The sequence below is a fragment of the Oryzias latipes genome, chromosome 9 (assembly GCF_053564925.1).
Source record: "Oryzias latipes strain Hd-rR chromosome 9, Olatipes_Hd-rR_3.1".
In the NCBI taxonomy this organism is placed as follows: Eukaryota; Metazoa; Chordata; class Actinopteri; order Beloniformes; family Adrianichthyidae; genus Oryzias; species Oryzias latipes.
Genome location: NC_136245.1, coordinates 29,596,974 through 29,619,441, shown reverse-complemented (window position 1 = coordinate 29,619,441; position 22,468 = coordinate 29,596,974). Strand labels below are relative to the sequence as shown.

General features: G+C 42.3%; 2 protein-coding genes across 2 annotated transcripts; both read right to left on the bottom strand.

Moving 5' to 3' along the window:
• Positions 1–4,594: 4,594 nt before the first annotated feature.
• Positions 4,595–10,932, bottom strand: paip1 (poly(A) binding protein interacting protein 1). Its single transcript, XM_004072153.5, has 11 exons — positions 10,500–10,932; positions 9,317–9,468; positions 9,007–9,204; positions 8,757–8,869; positions 8,363–8,474; positions 7,805–7,930; positions 7,620–7,726; positions 7,154–7,271; positions 6,994–7,048; positions 6,081–6,159; positions 4,595–5,506 (listed from the first exon to the last, which is right to left on the bottom strand). The coding sequence occupies exons 1-11, from the start codon at positions 10,699–10,701 to the stop codon at positions 5,413–5,415; spliced, it is 1,356 nt and encodes a 451-aa protein (XP_004072201.1). The 5' UTR covers positions 10,702–10,932; the 3' UTR covers positions 4,595–5,412.
• Positions 10,933–15,141: 4,209 nt separating this feature from the next.
• On the bottom strand, positions 15,142–21,664 carry fgf10b (fibroblast growth factor 10b). Its single transcript, XM_004072263.5, has 3 exons — positions 20,559–21,664; positions 16,215–16,318; positions 15,142–15,926 (listed from the first exon to the last, which is right to left on the bottom strand). Exons 1-3 carry the CDS (start codon positions 21,016–21,018, stop codon positions 15,738–15,740), a joined length of 753 nt encoding a protein of 250 aa, XP_004072311.1. The 5' UTR covers positions 21,019–21,664; the 3' UTR covers positions 15,142–15,737.
• Between the last annotated feature and the right edge of the window lie 804 nt (positions 21,665–22,468).

Sequence of the window (22,468 nt, the reverse complement as noted above, 5' to 3'; positions counted from 1 at the left end):
CTCTCTGGCAACGGACCCTTCTGCCTCCCCTCTTTCTTCCACCAACAGTAGTCAAATTTCCACCGACACCCTGTAGGTTAACAGCATCGGTGGCGGTCGTTGTTAACCCGGGCCTCGACCGATCCGGTATGTCTAAAGTGTTGTGGATGATTCGCATGGTTATTTTGGCAATTTTTACGCCGGATGCCCTTCCTGACGCAACCCTCTCTATTTATCCGGGCTTGGGACCGGCACAGAAGTTACTGGCTTGCAACCCCTGTGGCTAGATTTTAAATCAAGTATTACTAAAAAGTATAAAATTAAAGACGACGATTTAAAGCTACCAGATGTAGTTACCACTCTGATTAATTTTTCAATGAATAGAACTCTCTCCAAAATATACAAACTTTTATGTAATTTAGATAACAATATTGCCCTTCCAACAAAAAAATGGGATGCAGATTTGAGCATCAGCACAGATGAAAGCTTCTGGTCAGAACTTTGTCTAAACACCTTTAAACTGACAAAAAGTCCAAATCTGCAGCTAATCCATCTCAAAACTCTTCACAGAATTTACTACACTGGACAGAGGATGTTCAAGATGGGTCTCAGTAACTCAGACATTTGCGAGCACTGTGATAATAATCTACCCGACAGCTACATGCACGCACTGTGGTTCTGCACTCCTGTCCAGGCTCTCTGGCAGCAGGTATGTGCCGATTTATCAGTCTGGCTTAAGGTTTCAATCACTGCCTCACCGTCACTTTGTGTGCTTGGTGACATGAGTGCCATCGATATAGAAGAAGGATTAGCATCTATCATTTTCATAACTCTTTGTATTGCCAAAAAAACTATTTTAATAAATTGGAAAAACAAGAAAAATATAAACATAAGTCAACACAGAAATCTGCTGTTTGATCATATCAGCTTGGAAAAAATGTCAGCCCAAAGCTCAAGTAACTTTGAAAGAATTCAGTCTCTCTGGTCTCCTGTGGTTGACTCCATGACTTAGGGGGTGGAGGGCTTGGTCGTCGCTGCTCCTTGCCCTTCTGCCGTGGTTTGGGGTGGGGGTCGGGGCTTCCGGTGCCTGGCGGGGGCGGTGGGGGGCTCCGTTGGTCGGGGGGTCGGGTCCGGTGCCTGGGTGGGGCGGGCTGGGGCGCTGCGTGGTCCTCTGGGCTTGGGTGTGGGGGTGCGTGGTGGGGGGGTGGGGTGGTGGTCTGGCTTGGCTTGGGGGGGTGGTCCCTTTGCCTGTGCTGGGGGGGGTTGGCGGGGGGCCCTGCTCGGGTGGGGGGGGCCCAGCGGCGCCGGATGGGCTGCCCATCTGCACCTGGGGCTGGGATCGGCCCTTCCCTGGCTCTGGGACGGGACGGGACAACCCTCTCGGGGCCCCCGGTCGCTCTGGGTGTCACCCGCTTCGGCTGCGGGGTCTGGGGTGGGGTGGGGTGGAGGGCTTGTCGGCCCTGTCCTGTGGGGGGGCGTTCTGGGGGGGAGGGGGGGCCCATTATTAGTACGGGTCGGGGGGGCTAGCGGGTCGGGGTCTCCGCTGAGGCAATCAGTGGTTGCCTCGGCCGGTTGGCCTCCTCGGTCCCGTCGAGGCCTGACCAGAGCTCTTCTAGGGCCGGCGTCTGGGGGTGGGGGCCTGGGCTTGCTCCGGGGGGGGGCGACGCTTTCTGGCTCCTCTCTCTCTGTGTGGGGTGGGTGGTGCCGGGCCTGGGGTGTCGGCGCCTCCGGGGGTGGGCCCCTGGGCTGGGTGGCCCTGGCCCCTTTGCTGGGGGTGGGCTGGGGGACGGCTGTTTGCCCACCGGGGGACAGTCTACCAGCTGTCCCCAACTTACCCCCTTCCTTATATAACCTCATATTAGGGTGAGGGGGGGGGGGGGGGGGTCTAGCCTGCGATGCGCCTTGGGGGGGGGCTACTTGGGAGTGGCCCCCCTCCTATGGTTGCCGTATGGAGTGGGCCCCCCCCTCTTTCGGTTTTATTTGCACCTTAGACATGTAGGGTCCTTGGTAGGGGGGGTGCTTTGACATCACTGCAAGCAAGCAGCAGATGTCCTCCTGGCACCCTACCCGCCAATTTTAACCGCACCTTAGACATTTAGGGCCCCTTGGTGTGGAGGGTGAGGGGACATCACTGTGAGTAATCAGGAGATGTCCCCTTAGTGCCCTACTCGCCAATTTTAACTGCACCCCCCTTAGTACACACACCCCTCCCCCTTCAATATATACATTCAAACATAAACACACACACATGCACACAAACACCCTCTCAAGCACCCATACACGCACACACATTTTACAAGGAAGGTGGGACCTGGGTCCATCTGTCCCCTACCCCTTCCCTGGTGGGGGGTGCGGGCCCCTTGGCGATGGCGGCCGTGTCCCTTGGGTGCCGGCTCCCTGGGCCCGGCGGTGCTCTCTCCGCACGGTGGGGGGGTTCATATTACACCTGAGCCGGGGGTGTTCGTGTCCCTGGGGGGTGGGTCCTGGTCCTTGCCCCTTTGGCGCTGGGCCCCGCCAAACTTCCAACATGGCCGAGCCTGGTCGGGCCATATTTATAACATCCCTTGTGGGCCGCCCTTTTTTCCCCGGGGTTCCCCCCTCCTGGGCGGGGGCGGCGGGCCCCTGCCTTGCTCCTACCTGGACCAACCGTGGGCCGGGTGGGTGGCTGCCTGGAGTGCGGAGCGGGTCTCCCTTGGGGGGTCCTGGCTCGTACCTGGGGTCGGGGCGGGGGGATGCCCGGAACTCCTGGGTGGTGGTGGGGTGCTCGTCTGGGGCTGTGGGCGTCCCTCTCCGGTGGGGCCCTGCGTTGGGCTCTTCCGGCGCGGCGGGGGGCTGCTTTCCTGGCTGGGCTGGGGCGGCGCTCTCTTTCCCTCTGCGCCTCCCTGCTCTCTGGCTCTGGGGGCCTCGCGGCGGTCCTGCTGGCCCTGGCCTGGGTGGCGGTCTTGGTCGCCCGGGGGGCGGTTGTTCCCTGCCTGTTCCCGTGTGGCGTTGGGGGAATTCCGGCTGCCGCTGCTGCTGCGGCGGGGGTATGGGTGTGGGGGTGGCTGGGCGCTCCTCCTCCTTCTTTTCACATTCCACCATCCATTTTAGAAGAACATAAACACTCACCTGAGCACAGGTGTTAGCTCACCTTTGCACTAATAGTTTGCATGATTGAATGAATGAAAGATTTCACACTAGTTGGTTTAAAGGCATAGGTATGCGTTCGTGAACACTATCTGTTTTGTGTGCATGTTGACATGTGGACATTTTTGCGGCTAGCAGGTGTGTTGATAATATTTGAGTGTGTGTGAACAGGCCCCGCCCTTTTTGTACTACATTTGAACCGTACCGTAACGATAAACAACCAGTAAACCTGTCTGCTCTATGCTGCTTCATGGTCTTACCCCCCTTCCCCTCCTATTATCACCCTCTTACCCCCCCCTCTCTCTAACGTCCCTCTCTCTTCTTCCCCTCTTTCCTTTTCCGTCCGGTCCAACACCAAAGATTTTCAAACATGATTGAAATTAATAAAGTTTGGCCTCAATTACAAAAGGGGTTTATTCAGACATACCTTTGGTTTGTCTGAAGATGAATAACCCCTCTTGTTAAAATAAAATATGTCCAACACAAGAGGCCCTCAGCTCTCATCTGTTTGCCTAGCTGTTGGACAGGACAAGTTAAAAAAAAAAAAATACTGCATCTAGTGTGTGGTGGAAAAATGTGTTCAAGTGCCACACAGAGCCAAAATTTGGCACAGGAAAAAATGTAAATTGTAAGATTGTTAAAGATTTGCACTTTGCTGTTATGTAATGTAAAATAAGAAAATATAAGATTATTTATTCCCCTTTTGTGCTTCTTAGTAACCAAATAAAAAGGAAATTACAGATTTTCTTTTGTCTCTTCTTGTACCATCATCTTGGTTTTCTGTCCTGCCTCTGGCAGAAAATTCATCAGAAACAGTAGACATTCAGATGTTGATCACCACCTTGTGGCAGGACAGAGATAAATGTTTTCCATCCTTGTACAAGACTATCGTTCTGTTTAGTCAGTCTACATGCAGCTGTCTAGCAAACAATTTCATCCAAAGCGACTCCGAACCCTCAACCAACCGATGGGTGGATGTTTGCTCAACCCAGAAGCTGCAGCCGCTCTGCATCCACATCGTCTGAGCAGCTTCCATCTTTTTTGAATCATCGGTAAAAAGTCTTAGGATTAGATTCTATTAAAAATGAAGGGATTAGAGACAAAAAACTACTGACACACAAGCAGCCAGACTGAATTGATGCATTTCAGAATCAAACTTTCCCATTTTCTTGTCTTTTTTCTCTCTCACACGAGCCGTTTTCTATATTCCATTTTCTCTGATGTCTATTTATCTTCTTTTACTGCTACGGTAAACAAATTTCCCACATATGTGATCAATAATGTATTTCTGATTCTGATCGATTTACTATTAAAAGCTTTGATGAATACTTGGGCCAAAAATAGAGTGAGCGCACTGAGGAGGATGAACTATATTAACTATACTTTATTTTTTTATCACAACAAACATTTCTTGATTTTAACCAAAAGTACTTTATTTGGATTTTTTTTATTAAAGCCCACACACAGAAAAAAAAAAACAAGAAAGATATCACATTAAGAATTTATTGCAGGCAAATGATGCTATAAATAATATGTACAAACTATAAAACAACATTTGCTGATTTCAGATCCTTTGTTTGCCGGTGAACAGTCTGAGTCTTGGAGAAGAACGATGAAAGCGCTGCGGAGTCCTAAACCTCGCCTTCAAGTTGGAAGGAGTTAGTTTATTGGAGATGTTGAAGAAGAAAGAAATACTGCTTTTAAAAATATTAACTTTTCAGTTTGGAACTGGTCATTAATTGTAGAAATCAATTAAAATGTTTTACCTAAAGAAGAGATAACAAAAAAAAAGAATTGAAAAGTTTTAACTTTCTACTTCAGAATAAAAATTCAAATATTTGACAAAACATCTCCAACTGCACAACTTTTAGCAGAAATATTTAGCTTTTTGTTCTTGTTGTAAAGGCTAGTGTAATGAATATGGGGAGAACAAAATCTATGAAAATAGCTTTAGAAATATGGTTTGAGCCTGAGTAATGACATGTTTAACTCAACTAGAAAGCCTTTCAGAGGAATAACTGAAATCCACTGCACATCATGTCCTCCATGCTTTCTGATTAGGCCTAATAGTTAGAAACGAAACTCAAAGCAACAAAGAGAAAACTGTCAGGATGGAACAAGAGGAAGCCGTCCAACTGATTGTCCCACTTTCTAATGAACTCTAACTGAAGAAAGTGACAGAAGTGCAACTATAAACATTTCTTTAAGAGTTGTTTCCGGTAAAATAAGAGCCCGTCTGATGCAATGCTTGCTTTTCGACATGCCGAGAAGATGAGTGGGGGGGTTCCAGCCAGCAGCCGGACAGTCTCACAAGCGTTGCTGTCGTTTCCGCTCCGATTCTAAACAGAAACTCTCAAAAGCTTCTTCCATCTCTGGGCCCATCTCATCTTCAAAGTCATCTCTGTGGACACAAAAACCAGGAGATCGTTGCAAACTCTGATGTTTTCCTTCACTGCTTTTGGAATAACACTCTTTAAATGAGTGGGTTGGGATTGCAGACTGAAAGCCTGCAACCCCAAGTTAAGCCCTCATACACAGCCAACTGCTGACTAATCTGAATGTGAGCCCTGTTGCATTGTGGGGTGGCAACACATTTGCCAAGTCCAAAGGCTCACAGGTCGAGCGAGGGCTGTCATGTGACTGTCTGACTTTCACCACGCCATAAAACGGGCATGGTCGAGACTGACGGGAGGAAATCTCAGGTCACGGCCTCCAACAAACCTTCATTAAAAGCCTGAAATTTTCAAATGATGAATTTACTCGGGTCAAACGAATAAATAGGTTTGCTTTAAAAATGAAATATTGATCAATTCTGAGCTCACATTTGTCTCTGTTTGCCAACAAAACCTGAGACGATGGTTTTAATTCAGAAAGGAAAGTAGGATGAACCTGCATGTATTCATCTAAAGTGGGTCTCTGCAAACAGAATAGTGCAGATTTCATTTCCTTTTTTTCCATTTAAAGCTTGGACTTACCCTTCGTTTCCATTCTCCCCATCAAAGTCGTGAAAATAGTCTTGCCTCTCGAGGAGCTCCTGGTATTTTTCTGCATATTCTATGAAGGCAGAGAAAGAGTCAGCAGCAAACTTTACATGCAACCCCAAAACTAAACAGAAACAAACTACAAAAATATGAGAAGGGCCAGGCCAAAGGCATCTTGGGTAAAAAAAAAAAAGAAACATGGCTTTTGTTTTTCTCGCCTACATTTGTAATGTTCAACCTCAAAAGCTAAAAATGTCTCAAGACAATGACGATTAAACCCAAAACAAATACTCCGTTACCCATAATTCCTATCAAAATCTACCTATACCGAGCAGCTGAAATCCAAAATCCCTCCTGATGTTTGGTAAGGGCACATCAGTACCCGACACTTGCACAGACACAGACATTCATGATTTAAAGACACCCTGCAGCTCGATGGCAGAAAGTTTGGTGACAGAGCTTCATCATTCTGACACCCCCAAAAGAAAAAGGTCAGATATAAAAGTCCAGGTCACTACAGGCTTTGAGTAAAAGCTTTTCTTGTTTAATCTTCAATATCTTGGTTTCATAGTGAAATTTGGCAGCCCAAAAAAATGTAACTGATCCAAATAAGAACTGAACCAAACTTTCACTCCATAATAAAATATACGCAGAAACATTAATTTCTTATTTCCCAACCCGTGGATGATAAACTTTGCTAACTGTTGAAAAAAACAGGAACATATAAAGTACAACCACCACCAGTTTAAATCTAACATTATTTATGGTCATCTGTCCATTAAAAACAAAATGGATCACACAACTACATTTAGTTAAAAATCTATGAATCTAGTTTCTTCTGCGTTGAAATGTCAGGTTTCCATTTTGTGTCTCCTGTCTCAGTGGGGACATGTCCACCTGGACTCACCTGGATCTGCGGCTGTGAAAGGCGTCCCATCCTCTGTGTAGAATGTGGGTTCATTCTGAGCAGAAAAACAAAAGGCCGTGTTATAACAGACGTTCACATTCATGAACACAAAGTCAAAAACCAAACTAAGGTGAGTAGGTAGGGTGGGTGAGACACGGACCATGAAATAGTTGGGGTCGTTGTCTGGCGTGGCGTTACTGGCTGCAGCAGCAGCGTGGACACGCCCCCAGTTACTGGATCTAAGCTCTACAAGCTTCAGGAGCATCTCTCTCACATTCCTGAGGAGAAAGAAACTCTTCAAACCGAGAATCCTTTCAACGTGTCATTAAATCAACAGATTCTTTATGAAGCCATTTAAAGTACAAAACAAAACTCTAGTACTTTTTTTCCTGTTAAACCTTTATTTATCCAGGTGGGTTGATTGAGAACAATGTCTAATTTACAACAACGACATGTTCTTTGGAAAAATACGGAACTACGTAAGGAGTTAAAATAATGCTTCAATTTAAATAGACTTTCTGTGACACTTAGATAAAGAACACTGTTTCAACGTAATATAGGGATACACTTATCTAAACGTTTTAATAAAAAAAAAAATACAAAAAAAAGCCTCCTGCTCTACAGACCTGTCACATTTAGCATCAAGAAGAATTGTTTCTATTCTTTGGATCAGTTCTTCCATGTGCGGTTTTCCACTTTCCTTCCAGGCATCATCCAAGACAGAACCGGTCAGCTGTAAATAAAAACACTGATGTTTACTTCATGATGATAAAAATACCTTCACAAAATGCACAAACACAAATGTTAAGACCTTGAGCAGTTTGACAGCACAGATGAGATTTGAATTCACAGGATTGGAGAACAGACTGTGCAGCAGGTCATTGAGGCCAGAGAGCAGGATTTCAGCTCTTCTAGGAGGTCCTTTTGGATTTTTTATCTAGACAAAAAATAAAAAAAACAGAACCTAAATGACAGTAAAAAGGGAACGATTTCACTTTAAAAGGAGTGTTCAAGTGTTTGCAAATCACATAAGGGCAGGATTAGAGAGAAAAAAAGTTGACTAATTGTAGAAAAAAACAATCTTCAGTTAGTAAATGTGATATAGATTCATCAAATCTCCAATTCAATTTTCTTCTATTATTTGTTGTATTTCTATCAAGCAAAACAAAGAAAAACAAAAAGTATTTCTTGTTTATTTGTTATAGAAATGGTTTTGATATGTAAATCTGTTTATTTATAAACAAACAACTGGTTTAAACATGATAAAAGTTTGATCAAATTTGTTGCGTCATAAGTTGTATAGGATTGTTAACCAGTGAATCCACACTGAATCATTTTCTTCCAGAATGCACCGAGTTAACCTCCTTACCTCTAGATTTAAGTAGAGTTCACCCAGAAAAAGCACAAAGGAGTGAAATTTCTTCTGAGTGTCCGGGTCCCCTCGGACAGCTGCATCTCTTTGTTCATATTCTGTCCTGCACCTAAATCAAAACAGTTTGGATTCAATTATATTCTTAGTGAAAAGAGAAAGAGAAAGAAAATTCCCGTGACCCCGAATGGGAACAAAACGGGTTTAGACGATGACTGAATGAATGACAGAAAATCTATTTTAATGGAATCATGATGTCATCGATTTTAAGTTAAGCCTTATAGTTTAGCATTTTCGTTAAAAATTCTAAAATAAAATAAAATTCTCAATTGTATCTGTTGTAGAGGTTGTTTTTAAACTGCTCTTTGAGACGTATGTGACACACACATCTTACCGTTTTAGGAGCAGCTGACGAAAGTTGCCGCTCTGTGGGCTGATCGCCAGGTGATGGGACAAGTAGTTACAGAGCCTGGCTCCAGTATAGGAGAAGTTTGGAATGGCAGTAGACTGAAATAAACAAAATACGCTCAGACAAGACTGCATTGTCCTCGTGATAATGACGTGTGTGAGGTTCGTTTAAAAATTGGAGAGATGGGGAAAAAAAACAAAAAAACAAGACAGATCGAGGCCAGAATGTTTCCCACCTGTGTGTAAACCAGCTCCACCAGATCCTGCAGCAGCTCCTCAGTGGTAACACAGGAGTTGAACACTCCAGTTATGTACTCGATATCTGAGTCAAAGGATCCTGGAGAAGAGCTCAGGTGAGCGAGGAACTCTGTGACCATTTCAGCCAGTGGTGGCTCGCCGTAATAGTCCTCACTGTCGTTAGACAAACTGGGGTCCTACACCAAATTCACAAAAAAAAGGTCAGTTCCTGGCTCTTCCCAACTACAGAAATAATGACCAGCATCAATGTGAGATAAAGTAATCGTATCTGTTTCAATCTAGCCGTACCTCATGAGGGTTCAGTCCAAAGGGGACAAATTCTGGAGCACTAGCAGACAGGTTTGATGACTGGACCAAGAAATTGACATCATAATACTCTCTGGTATTCGCCAAGTTGTTGGCAGTCACATTTTGTTGGGTTTTGCTTTGGTTTTGAGAGTCTAAAAGAATATAGAAATGGAACTTACTCCTTTGCACAAACTAGACATGTCTTCATGCAAAAACACAAGAGAACATTACACAAGATAACATTGGTTACATTATTCTTCTAGTTATTTTTCTCTGTGTTACTTAATTTAAATGCTGTTCACTTTTCAGCTTATTTGTTTTTAAAGATGTCTACATGTTTTGGGGAGGATTTTTACTGTTGGTGTTGCACAAAATCAGGGAAACACCAAATACTTTTTCACGTGATAAGTTATTAGTTTTACTGTTTAATCAATAGGCTTCTTAATAAATTATATATACATATAGAAGAATAGAGAGGAGATTTTCTTATATTCACCACAATTAAATTAATAAAAACTAAAAATGCAAAAACAGTTTAGACTTTTGATCAGGATAATAAGTTGTACCAGAACCCCTGGTACAATAAAAACATATAAAGAGTGCGTGAGTTCACGTCTGATGATCTCCTGTGGTTCTCAATAAAGTTGTTGATTATTCTATCAGTTATTTATTTATCAGCCTAACTACAAAAGTAATCATTTCCCGGACAAATATTGCCTAATAATTTAATGCAGAAAGATGATGTCTAATACACCTACCTAGCATACACAAAAATGTTTAATTCACAAATATCTTAGTAATTCTAGTTAGTAATTTATACGGATGGTCACATTACTGCCACCCACGTCATCTCGATGTTAAGATTTGGACTTTAATTTTTTAGCTACAAGGGTGACACTACTTATTTTTCCTTGATTTAATATTTTAAAACTTAAATATGAGAAAGTCGTAGTAATAAACGATGTACTGTAGCAGTTAGCTAACTGATGACAACTGATTGGATTTGCTTTTTTGACGATTATGTAGCGCTGTTTCACCAAGCGCAAAATTAATGAATTTAAATAAACAAATAAATAAATCCATACGATGTAACGATCATGTGTTCTGGCCTTCAGCGAAACTGCAGAGAGGCGCAGAAACGAATCCGAAAGTTAGCTCCCCCCCAGCTAAGCTAGCTTCTCACCTCCTCCTGCACCGATGCTAATGGTGGTCGCTGCGCTGTTTTCGGCAACAGGCGGTGTGGTTCGGGGCTGTCTTAGCGGCTCCAGTTGGTTCAGAAACATGCTTTTCTTATCATCGTGGCCGAGATTAGCCATGACCCCGGGGTCTGCTGCTGGGTGGCGGCTTCTCCCTGCACCCGGAGCACGGTCAAAATTCTCGTTCATAACTGCTTATCGTGAGATTTGACTCTCAAAACAGCCTTTAAGGTCGATTTAGGTGTAATGTCCATTAACTTTTTTACCCCTAAAGCGTAGCGATAAGCGTTAACCTCTAAATAAAGTATTAGACACACTATCTTCCTTTCATAATGTCCTTTTCTCGGTAAAGATTCTTTATTGCAAAATAACTTTTGGGGGGAGGGAAGACTACTTCCTTTAACAACAAACTTGTTGCCTGAAAAATGACAGCATTTGCCATAAAAGTGAAACAGTCTCCCTCTTGTGGCGTGGAGTGGTACCTCATCTCATTGAAGTCCGTCAGCACTGAAGGGAAAAGACAAAAATTATGTACAGGTGGTTTTCATTATGCAGTGTGACAAAAAACAACCTCCATTTTACATTGTTTTTTAAAGGACATTTTTATCGCATTTTATATCGCATATATATATATGTTTGTTTCCCTTTCGGCTTTTCCCATAATATATATATATATATATATATATATATATATATATATATATATATATATATATATATATATATATATATATATATATATATATATATATATATATATATATATATATATATATATATATATATATATACATTTTTATTTACATCTCTACTTTAGACAATAAAGACAGAATCTTCATCACTAGTTCGCAGTTTGGAGGTACTGGTATGGACAAACTTTTAAGCCCTTAAGTTTTAAGTTTAGAATTTGTGTCTTACTTGTATTTTAATATTTTCCGTATGTTTTATGTTTATTTTTTATGGTGTCCACATTTAGACCTTGAGTCTTATTAAAAAAAAATCTGTTTTAAGTTTATTTGTTTACTATCATTTGAGATATGGTGGGCGTTTTGATATTTAGATGCATGAAAAAAAGAAAAAAGAAAAACACAATCACTGTTCCAACACTGTAGAATATGGAGTGATATTTTTTGTTAATCCATATTTAATGATATGTCACTGTCTTACTGTATTTGTTCAACACAAGTTGGGGTTTTTCTTATAATGAAGACTACATTTTGAGGGAAAATTAGAAATGGCCTTTCTTTTTCCTCATCCTTTAAATGTCTCCAAACCCTTAAAAGGGAAACACTGAGGACACAAACCCAATAATGCCACTGTCTGCAAAGTTGGCTTTCTATTTGTGGCTTCATGCAGTTTGTTCGTTGGATTATAATTGGTTTTACAGAAATTCATTTAAAATATTTGCCTGAGCACAAATACAATTAGTCAACAGGTATTCAGATGTCTTTTGGATGTGAACAGCTCACTCAGTAGGATGCACATATTGCAGCAGACATCTCAGTATGTGTTTGCATTCGGTGTTTTAGCCTCCAGGGATTTTCCACTCGTTTCCCAAAGCTGGATCAAATTATAACAGAAAATTTCTGTGGCAGGAATTCAAACACACTTCAATAATGTACTAAACCCATCTATGAAAATTCCTTTGTGTAACTTTCACGCCTATGTTCTTGCAGGGTTCAAACGTTTACAAATCCTGGGGATGCAGAGGACAACAAATAGAAATATTGCTTGAGAGCAGGTGTACAGTTTGCCAAAAAGACTGTAGGCTTAAAATAAGCAGTTTGTAGGTTTTGGCTGGATTTGGACTTGTGAGCTTTTTCTGCAAAGTGATGCTGCAAGAGAATGTTATTTATTTTGATTTATGATCTATATAAAATTTTCCTTTGCTGTTTTTTTATTCTATTTTTTATAATTGTTTTCTATGTATTCTTTAAATAAAAATTTACAACAAAAAAATATGAAGAAATAAATATAAAAGATTTAAAAATGTAAAAAATGTGGAGATCCAGCTTTGGTAAGCCTTTCTTAAAATAACAAACCCCTTAAACCTGTGTACTTACCGCTATCCATTGTAAATGTTTTTTTCCGTGGAAATCCACAAAGGTCTCTGTTGAAGCCTTTTTTGGGTTTCTACATGTTTAAATCCAAACTCACCATTTTGTTATTATTCCATGAACATCAATGCACAAACATCTTTCAAAAAGTGCATTGGGTCCTATGAATGTCTAGGATCTAACAGATTTTTCAGTAGTCTCACAAAAGAGTTGACCAGAAGGCTCTAGTTTTTCGTAAACTTTCAGATCAGATGACGGACGTAGCAGTCTGGGGGCCCCAGGCGAATAATAATATGCAGGTATTGCATTATTATTATTATTATTATGTTAATCCTTACCTATAGGGTCCGAACTCAAGTACGTAACTTCCTTACTGGTCCACTTTTAGAAAACGCAGAGTAATCCAAATCTTTTGATAACAATTGAAAAACTGAAATTACATTTAAATGTCATAGAAAATGTATTTTATATTACATATATTATTATAAATTGGTAGAAAACATTATGCTTATTTAATACACTAATTCATTAATCCCTCACTTCCTAGAAGGAACAAATACAGATTTTCAGCTTTTCTTTCATTTGTCAGAGGACAAAAGAAGCAGAGTTTTTGTTCATTTTGTTCTTGTTTTTCCTATTTTATTTGTCTTCCAGTACTTTGAAAGTTTGGCAAAAAATGTTTTGCTTTCTCTTTGCCTTTTCTTATTTTCACGGCCCCTCGGATCACAACGTTTCATTTGCCGCTTTTTGAAAATACCTTTGAATCATCATTTAAATCTCTGCTGGTGTTGCCAGATAGAGTCGTGGTTTTCCAGCCCAAAAGTCATCTAAAGACCACCAGAGCCAGCAAAAAACCTAACCAAAATTTCAACAGTGGTATAAATCAGTTAGCAGGAATTAATCATCCGTTATTTTTTACTTCCTGATTTGATTGAAAGTCCAACTTTAACAAATTTTTAATGACATCACATCCACTATTTTTGCAGTCAGATAAAAGCATGAAATATGTGGACTCTTTTTGAACTTTACTAACAACCACTGTTGTTTTGCTCAAATATTAAAAACAATAAAAAATGAAAAACACAAAAGATTGGGGGTGTTTTTTCATGACAGAGTTAATAATAATTGATGTCAAATTTATTTTAGACATTTTTATTAAGTGTTCATCTCGGGTAAGGGGACAGTTTGGGCCCCAGGTTACCTTTGCCTAATGATAAGTCCACCCCTAGAACTACTTTGCATTTGTGGAAAGGCCACGTTTTCTTATTCCTGAAGTAATTTAACCGTGTCCCTGTAATCTGCTCATTTTAACACACTTTCCCAAGAAGACACAAAATATTCACAAGTAGAGTTTTTTTTTAAACTTTTTTTTAAAACCCATGTAACTTTACACGTCCTTTCACAGTAATGATGAGCCGGAGTTGAAAGTGTTGTCATCCAAAAAAATATCATGTTGTCATTTTTTGTGTTGCATTTTAGCTTTTAAATCAACATGCACACATAATCTTTCAGATTTTTAATAAACGTGGTAATAATAATAATAATAATAACAATAATAATAATTTTTCCATTTTCTGTGATGAGTTCAAACGCAAATAGGGAAATAATAAAACAATGCAGCATGTTGCTTCATATGAGGGACAGAGTTATGTTTTTCTTCAATTTTAACCTACAATCAGGTAACTTGAAACAAATGTCAAAAATGTTCAACTTTAGTTGCTTTAAGTCTTTATTTGAAGGCGGTGTGGGATTTCCCATTGGCTTCATATTATTGTCTTTGTTCATATAAACAAATGTTTAAAGAAAAGGAAATACAATTGATTCCTACTTTTTGCTTTTAATTCCTTTAGACACAAGTTGGCCATGTATGAACTTCAGAGTGAAGATCACGTTCATGACACTGCCTGACCAGAGAAGGATGCTCTAAAGGACAGGATAAGAGAAGACGAGGCCCGGAAGCCTGTGGTGTTACTGTTTCCCCCACTGTCTTTTGATCTGCCATAAGGACAGCTGTCATTGATTAGTGCGTTTGCAAATGATTAGTGAGGGAAGTGGGTGGTCAGGAGCAGGTCACGTCTCTTTCTCCCTCATTCGCTGTTTATTCCTCCGCTTTTACACAACTGCTCCTCCGAGGCTCAGAACGATCCGGATTTTGCTGGAGATCAACATGCCAAAGCAGTTTCCAGTAGAGCAGTAAAGCAGGTGCTTTATTGCAGCAGCTATCTTTAGCAGGAAATCAGGCCAACGATTAGGGAATGTTGGAGCTCTCGTGGGGACGGAATGGTTTTAGGAAAAGATGTCGACATCCCCAGGTCATACTAGGGAAATTGACTCCCTCCTATTTTTCTGTGGTTCTCTCCCTGTTTGTTTGGGTACCAATCATTAGTGCAATGGCTCCCACATGGAATATCTGGCTGGGCATTAATGGGTAGCTGTTTTTGTCCTTCCATGCCTCACACAGTCAGATAAGAACACACCTACCATGACCTGGACTTCTCAGGACACACGCAACAGCTTTTTTCCTGCATTTCTCTTGGTGTTTGGCGTGTAAAGAAGAAAAAAAGGTGTCACATTTTGCAGAAGAAATGGTTGTTTTTTATTTTCACATGACAGATATCCTATAAAAAGTAGAATGCTAAGGAATGCTGGTGTGCTTTCAAATTAAATATCTCACAAAATAAATAAATCATTGCAATTCAGTCAAAGCAGAAAGGTTAGGTTGTCAAACACGTTGTTTAAATGCGCCCTCTAATATTTGACGCTATCGTGATAATCTGAGTGATCATTTCATTAGGCCAGCTCTTGTTTCTCACTTCGGTTTTGTCTCCATGGAGAATTTGGATTATAAATAACACATTAAGATCCTTGTTTGCTAGAATGGAATTTCTGCTTTTATCCGAATCACACCAACTGTTTGGCACAGTAAAAAAAACAGGTATGCTTTGCGGATGATGCCATTCAAAACACATAAATCCTTCTGTCTTCTAAAGAGATGTCTGCTAAAGTCAGGAGACAACGGGATTGTGTGACAGTGTAAGTTAGTGCCCCTTGTTTCTGAATATAAAATTTCTCGATGCAGATCCTTCTTCTCCAGAGCTGCTCAGTATTGAAAATCTTTCAGTCCAGTGCTGTAAATAACCAAACCCACTCCAGGCGGGCTCTCAAAGTTCACACCATAATTGGGAGGAAGTGGGTGGACACGTTCTTCCTGCGTGTTTTTCTGCCCCTCATCGGCTTCCCGTGGACGTTTAGACCCACGAACATCCGCTTCTTGAACTTCCACGCGGCTGATGCATACGTGTTGTAGCCATTCTCCTCGATTCGCTCCTTTAGCTTGCATTCAATGCCAAACTCCTTCTGTGGAAGACAGCAGAGATCGTATTTCAGCATAAAAAAAAGGCAAAACAAAAAAAGGTCAACCTTTTGTGCAAAGCCATCTCCTCATCTAGTTTTGTGCAAAAAGTGAGCACATCGCTGCAGCACAGCTCTCACATAAGCCCACATGTGTTTCTAGTAACTGGTTGAGGTTCAGGTGATCTAGCAGCCAGAGAGGTAAAGATAAAGTTGTAGTAGATAAAGGCAGACAAATCTAACACTATCTCTTTCTCTAGAGGATCCAGTTTGACCTTTGACTTGAATACTAACCGCTCCGTACAGCTCTCCCGTCCTGCTGATAGCCAGATAGTAGTTGCTGTTCAGCCCTTTGATGGCCACTACTCCCACATTCACTGATGTAATTTCCAGAATACCTATGATTTAACAAGAGAAGGGTTTAAATTAGCAAGTGCCATTATTCAAAATGAAATGCTGAGCATGAACGATAACATACCCACATGCAGGGTTTTCCCCCCCAGACATCTGGAAAAGCATCATGACCAGAAACATATTGGATTCAAGTTAAAGGACGTTTACTGGTGGGAGCGCGTGGGTCCTCCACGTGAGGTTACAATTACTTTGGGGCACGTTTGTCATTTTTGTAATATTATAAAGTGGCTGTGCAGCCTACACCTGTGTAACAGAATCCAGCTGGACATGTCATTTTGTCAGAAAATTGAAAGGTGGATTCCACTGAGATTCTCAGAGTGTTTATATTCTGTTTGGTATCTAGGTTTCTTAGTCCCTTTCCAAATAATCCAAGCTTCTCATACTCCATCAGAGAGGTTAATTTATACCTGTGTTAACAAGCTTGTGTTTTTCCTGAAGACAGCTGGGGTTATTTGTGTGGTCTCAGCATCAGAGGTCACAGAGAAATAACTTCCCAATGTGTCCTTTGACCACAGAAGCTACTTGTCTTGTTGTGTGTGTGTGTGTGTGTTTTTGTTTCTACTGTGTGTTAGGAATTGAACCTTACTGGTTCCTATGAGATGTTTGATGTCATGCCGCCCTCCCCGACTTCCTTTCCCGACTTCCTGTGAGCTGTAGTTATTTTATCCAGATAAGCACACATGTGTATATCCATGCGCACACTCCGGTGTGGGGGTGTGAACTCCAGAGAGTCAACGACATGCTTTGATCACTCCTGCGGCCCCAACTGTGTCTGATGACTGTTTGTGTGGCACCACGGTCAGTCCTCCAGAGGCGTGGGGGGGGGTGACCGGGGTTGCAGTCTTGGGAATGAGTGGACAGTGCAGATGTGCACCACAGAAAGAACAATTCCTTTTTCCATGCTGCAGCTTCTGTCCCCATCCATGAGCTTTTGACTGTATCAGTTTCTAGTTCAAACAGTGGCACCTCGGGGCAGCGAGGTCTGAAGCTACACGGTGGCTGAGGGGACTGTGACACAACGGCCATTGAAGATCTCAGAGGGGCAGCTTTCTGTAAGGGATCAGATGTCCGGTATGGAGTGAGGATGTAAGACAATCTATGGCGGTCTGTGGCTGCTCTGTAAACATGGGAGGGATGAAAGGACGGAGAACAGAGGGGGACAGAAGAGCCATGACAGTGAGACCGGGGGTGGAGTGCGGATTAGAAAGGCTATAATGATCACTGATCAAAGTCAGACACCGGAGGCAGGGGCGAGACAGGTTGTATATACACACTAGCGCACGCACCGGTGCATGTGCACGCACACACACTGTAAGCAGGTGAATGTGCACTTGCACACTTGTTGCAAATTCAACCTGGCTGTGAGAATGCGTAAGTTCCACTCACTGGTTTCTACTGAATGGTGCCTTTTTGCACCAAAGCTCAAATGTATATTGCAGATAAGAAAATTTAAAAGGCAGCTTTTTTTTCTTTTTCTTTTTTTTGCAATGTAACCTCACAGGTTTTTGGGCGTAGATTCTACTACAAAAAGGTTGCACGTGTAAGACAGCCAGGTACAGCTGTTAACATGAAGAGACAGGGTTTTTTTTCTTTTGCAAGCTGTGTGCTTTTTCCTAACGTGTGGCCTTATTTGTCAGGCTCTGTTTGGAGTTACACCAGTTAATGGTGTGTTTGTTGCAGAACGGACAGACCTGATGCCAGTGAGGATTAAAGGTGGTTTTTCCACAGTAGTATGCCAAAAAGCATGTGTTTAGCAGCTTGTGGCATTATTCCTTCTCACTTGCAGTTTGCCTGCGGTCTGTGCAGATAAGCGCAGATAAGTGAGAATTTAAGATTTGATTGTTACCATCCCTGTGCAGCAAAATGGGGTGGAATGAGGCATAAATCAGGATACAGTTTTGTGCCCCTTGATAAGGACCACACTGAGTGTATTTACAGAAAAAGGAGATGCAGACAGAAAAGCTATACATCTCCTTCTTCGGACCTCCAGAAGAGCGCCATCTGTGTTTTTTCTCCACACCCCCCCCCATGCAAAAGCTACAGCTGTGATTAAAAAAGACAAATGTGAGCAGAGATATGCACTTGCAAACTCACTTTTGAGCCGTGTCCAGAGGACACACAACAGTCTGGACAGGCTCTCACACCATCATGGCTAATGAGCGCAACTCTTTTACCGTTAATCCATTGTCAGAGTCTCACTTGGCAATATATTACTCTCGTCACCCGGAGCTGTTAGTTGTCTGAAAACTTGAAAGAAGTCAGCTGTGAATCATAGACGGTTTAATTAGACTCTCTGGTTGTGCAGATAGCTACTTAGCTGACTTTAAGATTGTCTCCCTCCTCTTTTTCTCCGCCTCTCCGTAACCTCAGCACAGGCCCCTGGCTGGCTCTGAAAGCCATGTGGGACAGTTTTACACTGGCATCCCCATAAATCTGCGGGAGGCTGGATACTTGCTCTGTAACACAGAGCGAGCCGGGTCCTTGCAGGGCAGCATTCAGCACCCCACACCCAAGTCCTCCAGCTCCTTTGCAGTGTGCATGCTTTCATTCAAAATAACTTTCTAAACTACTCAAGTCTTGTCTTAAATGAGTCGGTCAAAGCCACATTTTCCATTAGGTTTTGAAAAAGAAAAAAGAAAAGCACAAGATTTTGTCTCTTCAAGGAAACATCAGGGGCCTACAAAGATGTCAGTTGTGGGATCATGTCTGGCCCCAGGGGCCTGAGCAAAGACTGAAGCTGCTGTTGTGTAGTATCTTTTACCAGATGAACCTGATATGATGGCCTATAATCCACACACAATGTCCCCAGACCCCCTTAGGACACAGCTTTTTGATGGCACCACCATTCATACCGACGGTGCTCCGCTTTGATGTGACCATAAAGATTTTCAGCAATGCCATTCATGAATCTGTATGGTCTGAGAATCCCTCTTTCAGAGGGAAACATCCTTTTTTTTTATGTGAATTTGAGAATCACTAAAAGGAAGGAGTTGAAAAGATAAAGAAGTTGCATGCACTTCAGATTTAAACGTCCCTCTGCTGCTTTGATTTAACAACTCAGAATAAGGAGCGAGGTCATCTTTTTGCAATACGGTCGTAAAAATAAAACAGCTTCTGACATGACCTATTCAAAACATCTCTGCTGCCATTCCGCCTCCTTTGGCTTTTACCCTAAAGTATATTGGATTAAATTTGTGGTTTGGCTCTCCCCGGAGGAGCATTAAAGCTCTAGCATGCATTTACAATGGAATAGGCTATGAGTGCCTATGGCACCACTGAAAAGCGCAGGAGAGATGAAAACGTTACGATTTGCCACAATTTGTTGGCCACAGACCCACATCAGTGTGTAAGGAAATTGGTGCAAGTTGTTCATTGGGAAAAGTGGGGCACAAGTGGGAATTCTTCTCACTGACAGATGCACTGAAACAAACAACGTGTAATCACTTTAAAGACACATTTTTGTGATTGAACGTGTCAAACAAACGTCTGACGGCTTGCCGTTTGCTTTAGAAAAGGTCAGTCTGGGTGGGAGCTTAAGCTGGGAACAGAGACAGAGGAGCAGAAAGGGACTAAAAGCATCAATGAAACTGACATTCATACCCCCCCCCACCACCACCACCACCACCTCAGCTCCTCTGTGGCTGTTATCAATGCTGTTTACCCAGGGCTGTGAAGACCGCCTGATAATGGTCTAGTTATCTGCTTCTGCTCCCTTTTAAACCATCTGAGGGCTACCATCATTGTGCTGAGTGTTTGGACAGGAGAGATATCAGTGAGATGTCTGGTTTAAAACAAAAAGACAACTCAAATTGGGAATGCTTCTTGCAAACAACTTAGCATGGGCATGCATTTTTTATTTTCAATTAGGCACTCAAATAACTTCATTCACTTGATGATGGCTTTTCTGATCTAAGGAAATTTTCAGGGGGAGGATCTGATTTATTTAAAATGGAAAATGGAAATTTTTTTTTTAGGGAGGATGTTAAATTCAAAAAATTAACAGGTGTGTGACAAAGAAATGGCCAAAAAGGGCAGAAAAGGTTTTGATTTTTCATTTTAAAACTGAACTTCCTGCCGTTTAAGACTTGACAGACTCCAAGATCTGAGTCTGGGAGAGCCTTGAGTTGTCAGTGTTAATTTGAGAGCCTGAACAGATGCTCTTCAGGTATAAATTCTCTCATTTTCGTTTACTTTTTTGTCATGAATGTGTTTGGAGTTACTCACTAAGAGGGTCATCCTTGCTTTTGGTTCCATTGACTTTCCCATTCATGTCGATCCTCAGGAAGAACTTGTGGAAAGAAAACAGCTTTCTCCTCCGTATGTCCCCTTCAAGATGATTGTAGCTGCGAACATGCCTTCCCTGTGGCCCCCCAGTCCGACCCAAGGGCCTCCTAGTGGCCCTCGGTTCAGAGATCAGCTCAAACTCTGAAATGTTCAGGGGAACCCCGGCGGTTTGTGGGTTGTAGAGTTTCAGTCTGTCTCTGCGAAGTTGGTGGCAGGAAGCCTCAGGTAAGGACTGGGTGAAAACCAGCAGGGTAACCAGGACGGGAAAAGACAGGGGGGACCGCAGAGTCGATGACCTCAGTCGTGTGCTGGCCTCGGAGCCAGAGGGAGCTCGTAAACCGGCCCCGGAGCAGAACGAGGCAAAGGCAGCCTTACTCCCTCCAGCTGCCCATCTGATCATGGTAGTGTGCTGTGAGGAAGACTAGAGGCAGTCTCTGAGCCAGGGACATGCTGCTGGGGGTGAGGATAGACTGGGAGGGCAGGGAGGAGAACCCTCCAGAGTCCAGATTGAGGGCAGTGGTCCCCCTGCAGACTCCAAAGGACTCAGTTCCCGCATGAAATTCTGAAATTTTCTGCAAATTATTTTCAATTTTGAAGTTAAAGAGACTTGAGGTACTTGAATTATTTAAAGAATGACTTAGCGCACATTTCACTAACAAACTGGTCCTTGTGCCATTTCTGTTCCTTACTAGATTTTTTGTATTATTGTGATTCTCAGCTGCTCCAGAGGGACTTCCACTTTCTCTGACAAGTCAAAGAAAAAAAATGAAGTCAACAAAAAATTTCTCCTAATATCCAAGTTTAAAAAAAAACAACAACAAATATTTAGTTCCAGTGTAAGAAAAAACGTTTGAGTCCAGATGTGCACAGAAGCATTTTCAGATGCTACTATAACAAACGCAGGATTCAAGGCTTGAATTGGAGCGCCGGTGATTCCTCATCTCTCCTCTTCGGCTCCTTCGTCCTTCTCGTCCTGGTTTTAGTGCAGACGTCCTCCAGAATGCCTCACCTGCAGAGTGCTCGCACAAAACGACAGTGTTGTGTGTGCCTGTGAGGCGCTGCTAACAGTTACTTGATCCCTCCCTCCTTTACTCAACTTCCCTCCTCACATATGGGAGCAAGTAGTGCTCTGTGTGCGTGGGGTTGGGGGGGGGGGGGGGGGGGTGCGCCCCTGAACGCAAGCAAATATAACTTATGAGCAGGACTGAGTGATAACAAAGTTTAATTTGTGGATGCTGCAGAGCAGGAGGGAGCACTATGATTATAGGGCGTCTGTTCTTACAAATGAAAAAGTGGTAACTTCATCGGATCAGTCATTTATTTATTTTGCATTTGTAGTTTTCTAAAAAGTATCAGGCACTGACTTTTGCTTGGGCTGTGCATCCTTGTGTGTGTGTGTGTGGTTGAGTGTGAAGTAGATAAGTATTGCAAATTGAAATGGACTCATTAGGATGTGATTATTCTGACAAGTGGCCACAGTATTCTATTTCCTCTGATAAAAATCATATTAAGTTACCATTGCCGGTTCAAGTCAGGATGCCGCCTTATCACCTCCATCTCGTTAAGGCCTCTCTTTTTTCCTCGCAGGCCTTTATCGTTGTGTGTTATCTCCTGCAATGCAGTAATGCAATGAAGCTCAGTTTACCTCATCAGACCTCTGCCTTCGCGGTGACTCAGGTGTCTGAGTGGAAATAAGCCAATTCAGGTCTTTTTGGAATGGTATTCTCAGAAAGGTATTCGAGCAGAGCATGTGAAAAACACGTCTCGCCATTTTTTCAAGGGGATAACAGCAAAAATGAACACTATGATGCCAGTACAAAACACACAACTAGCTGCTTGCAGGCTTATCT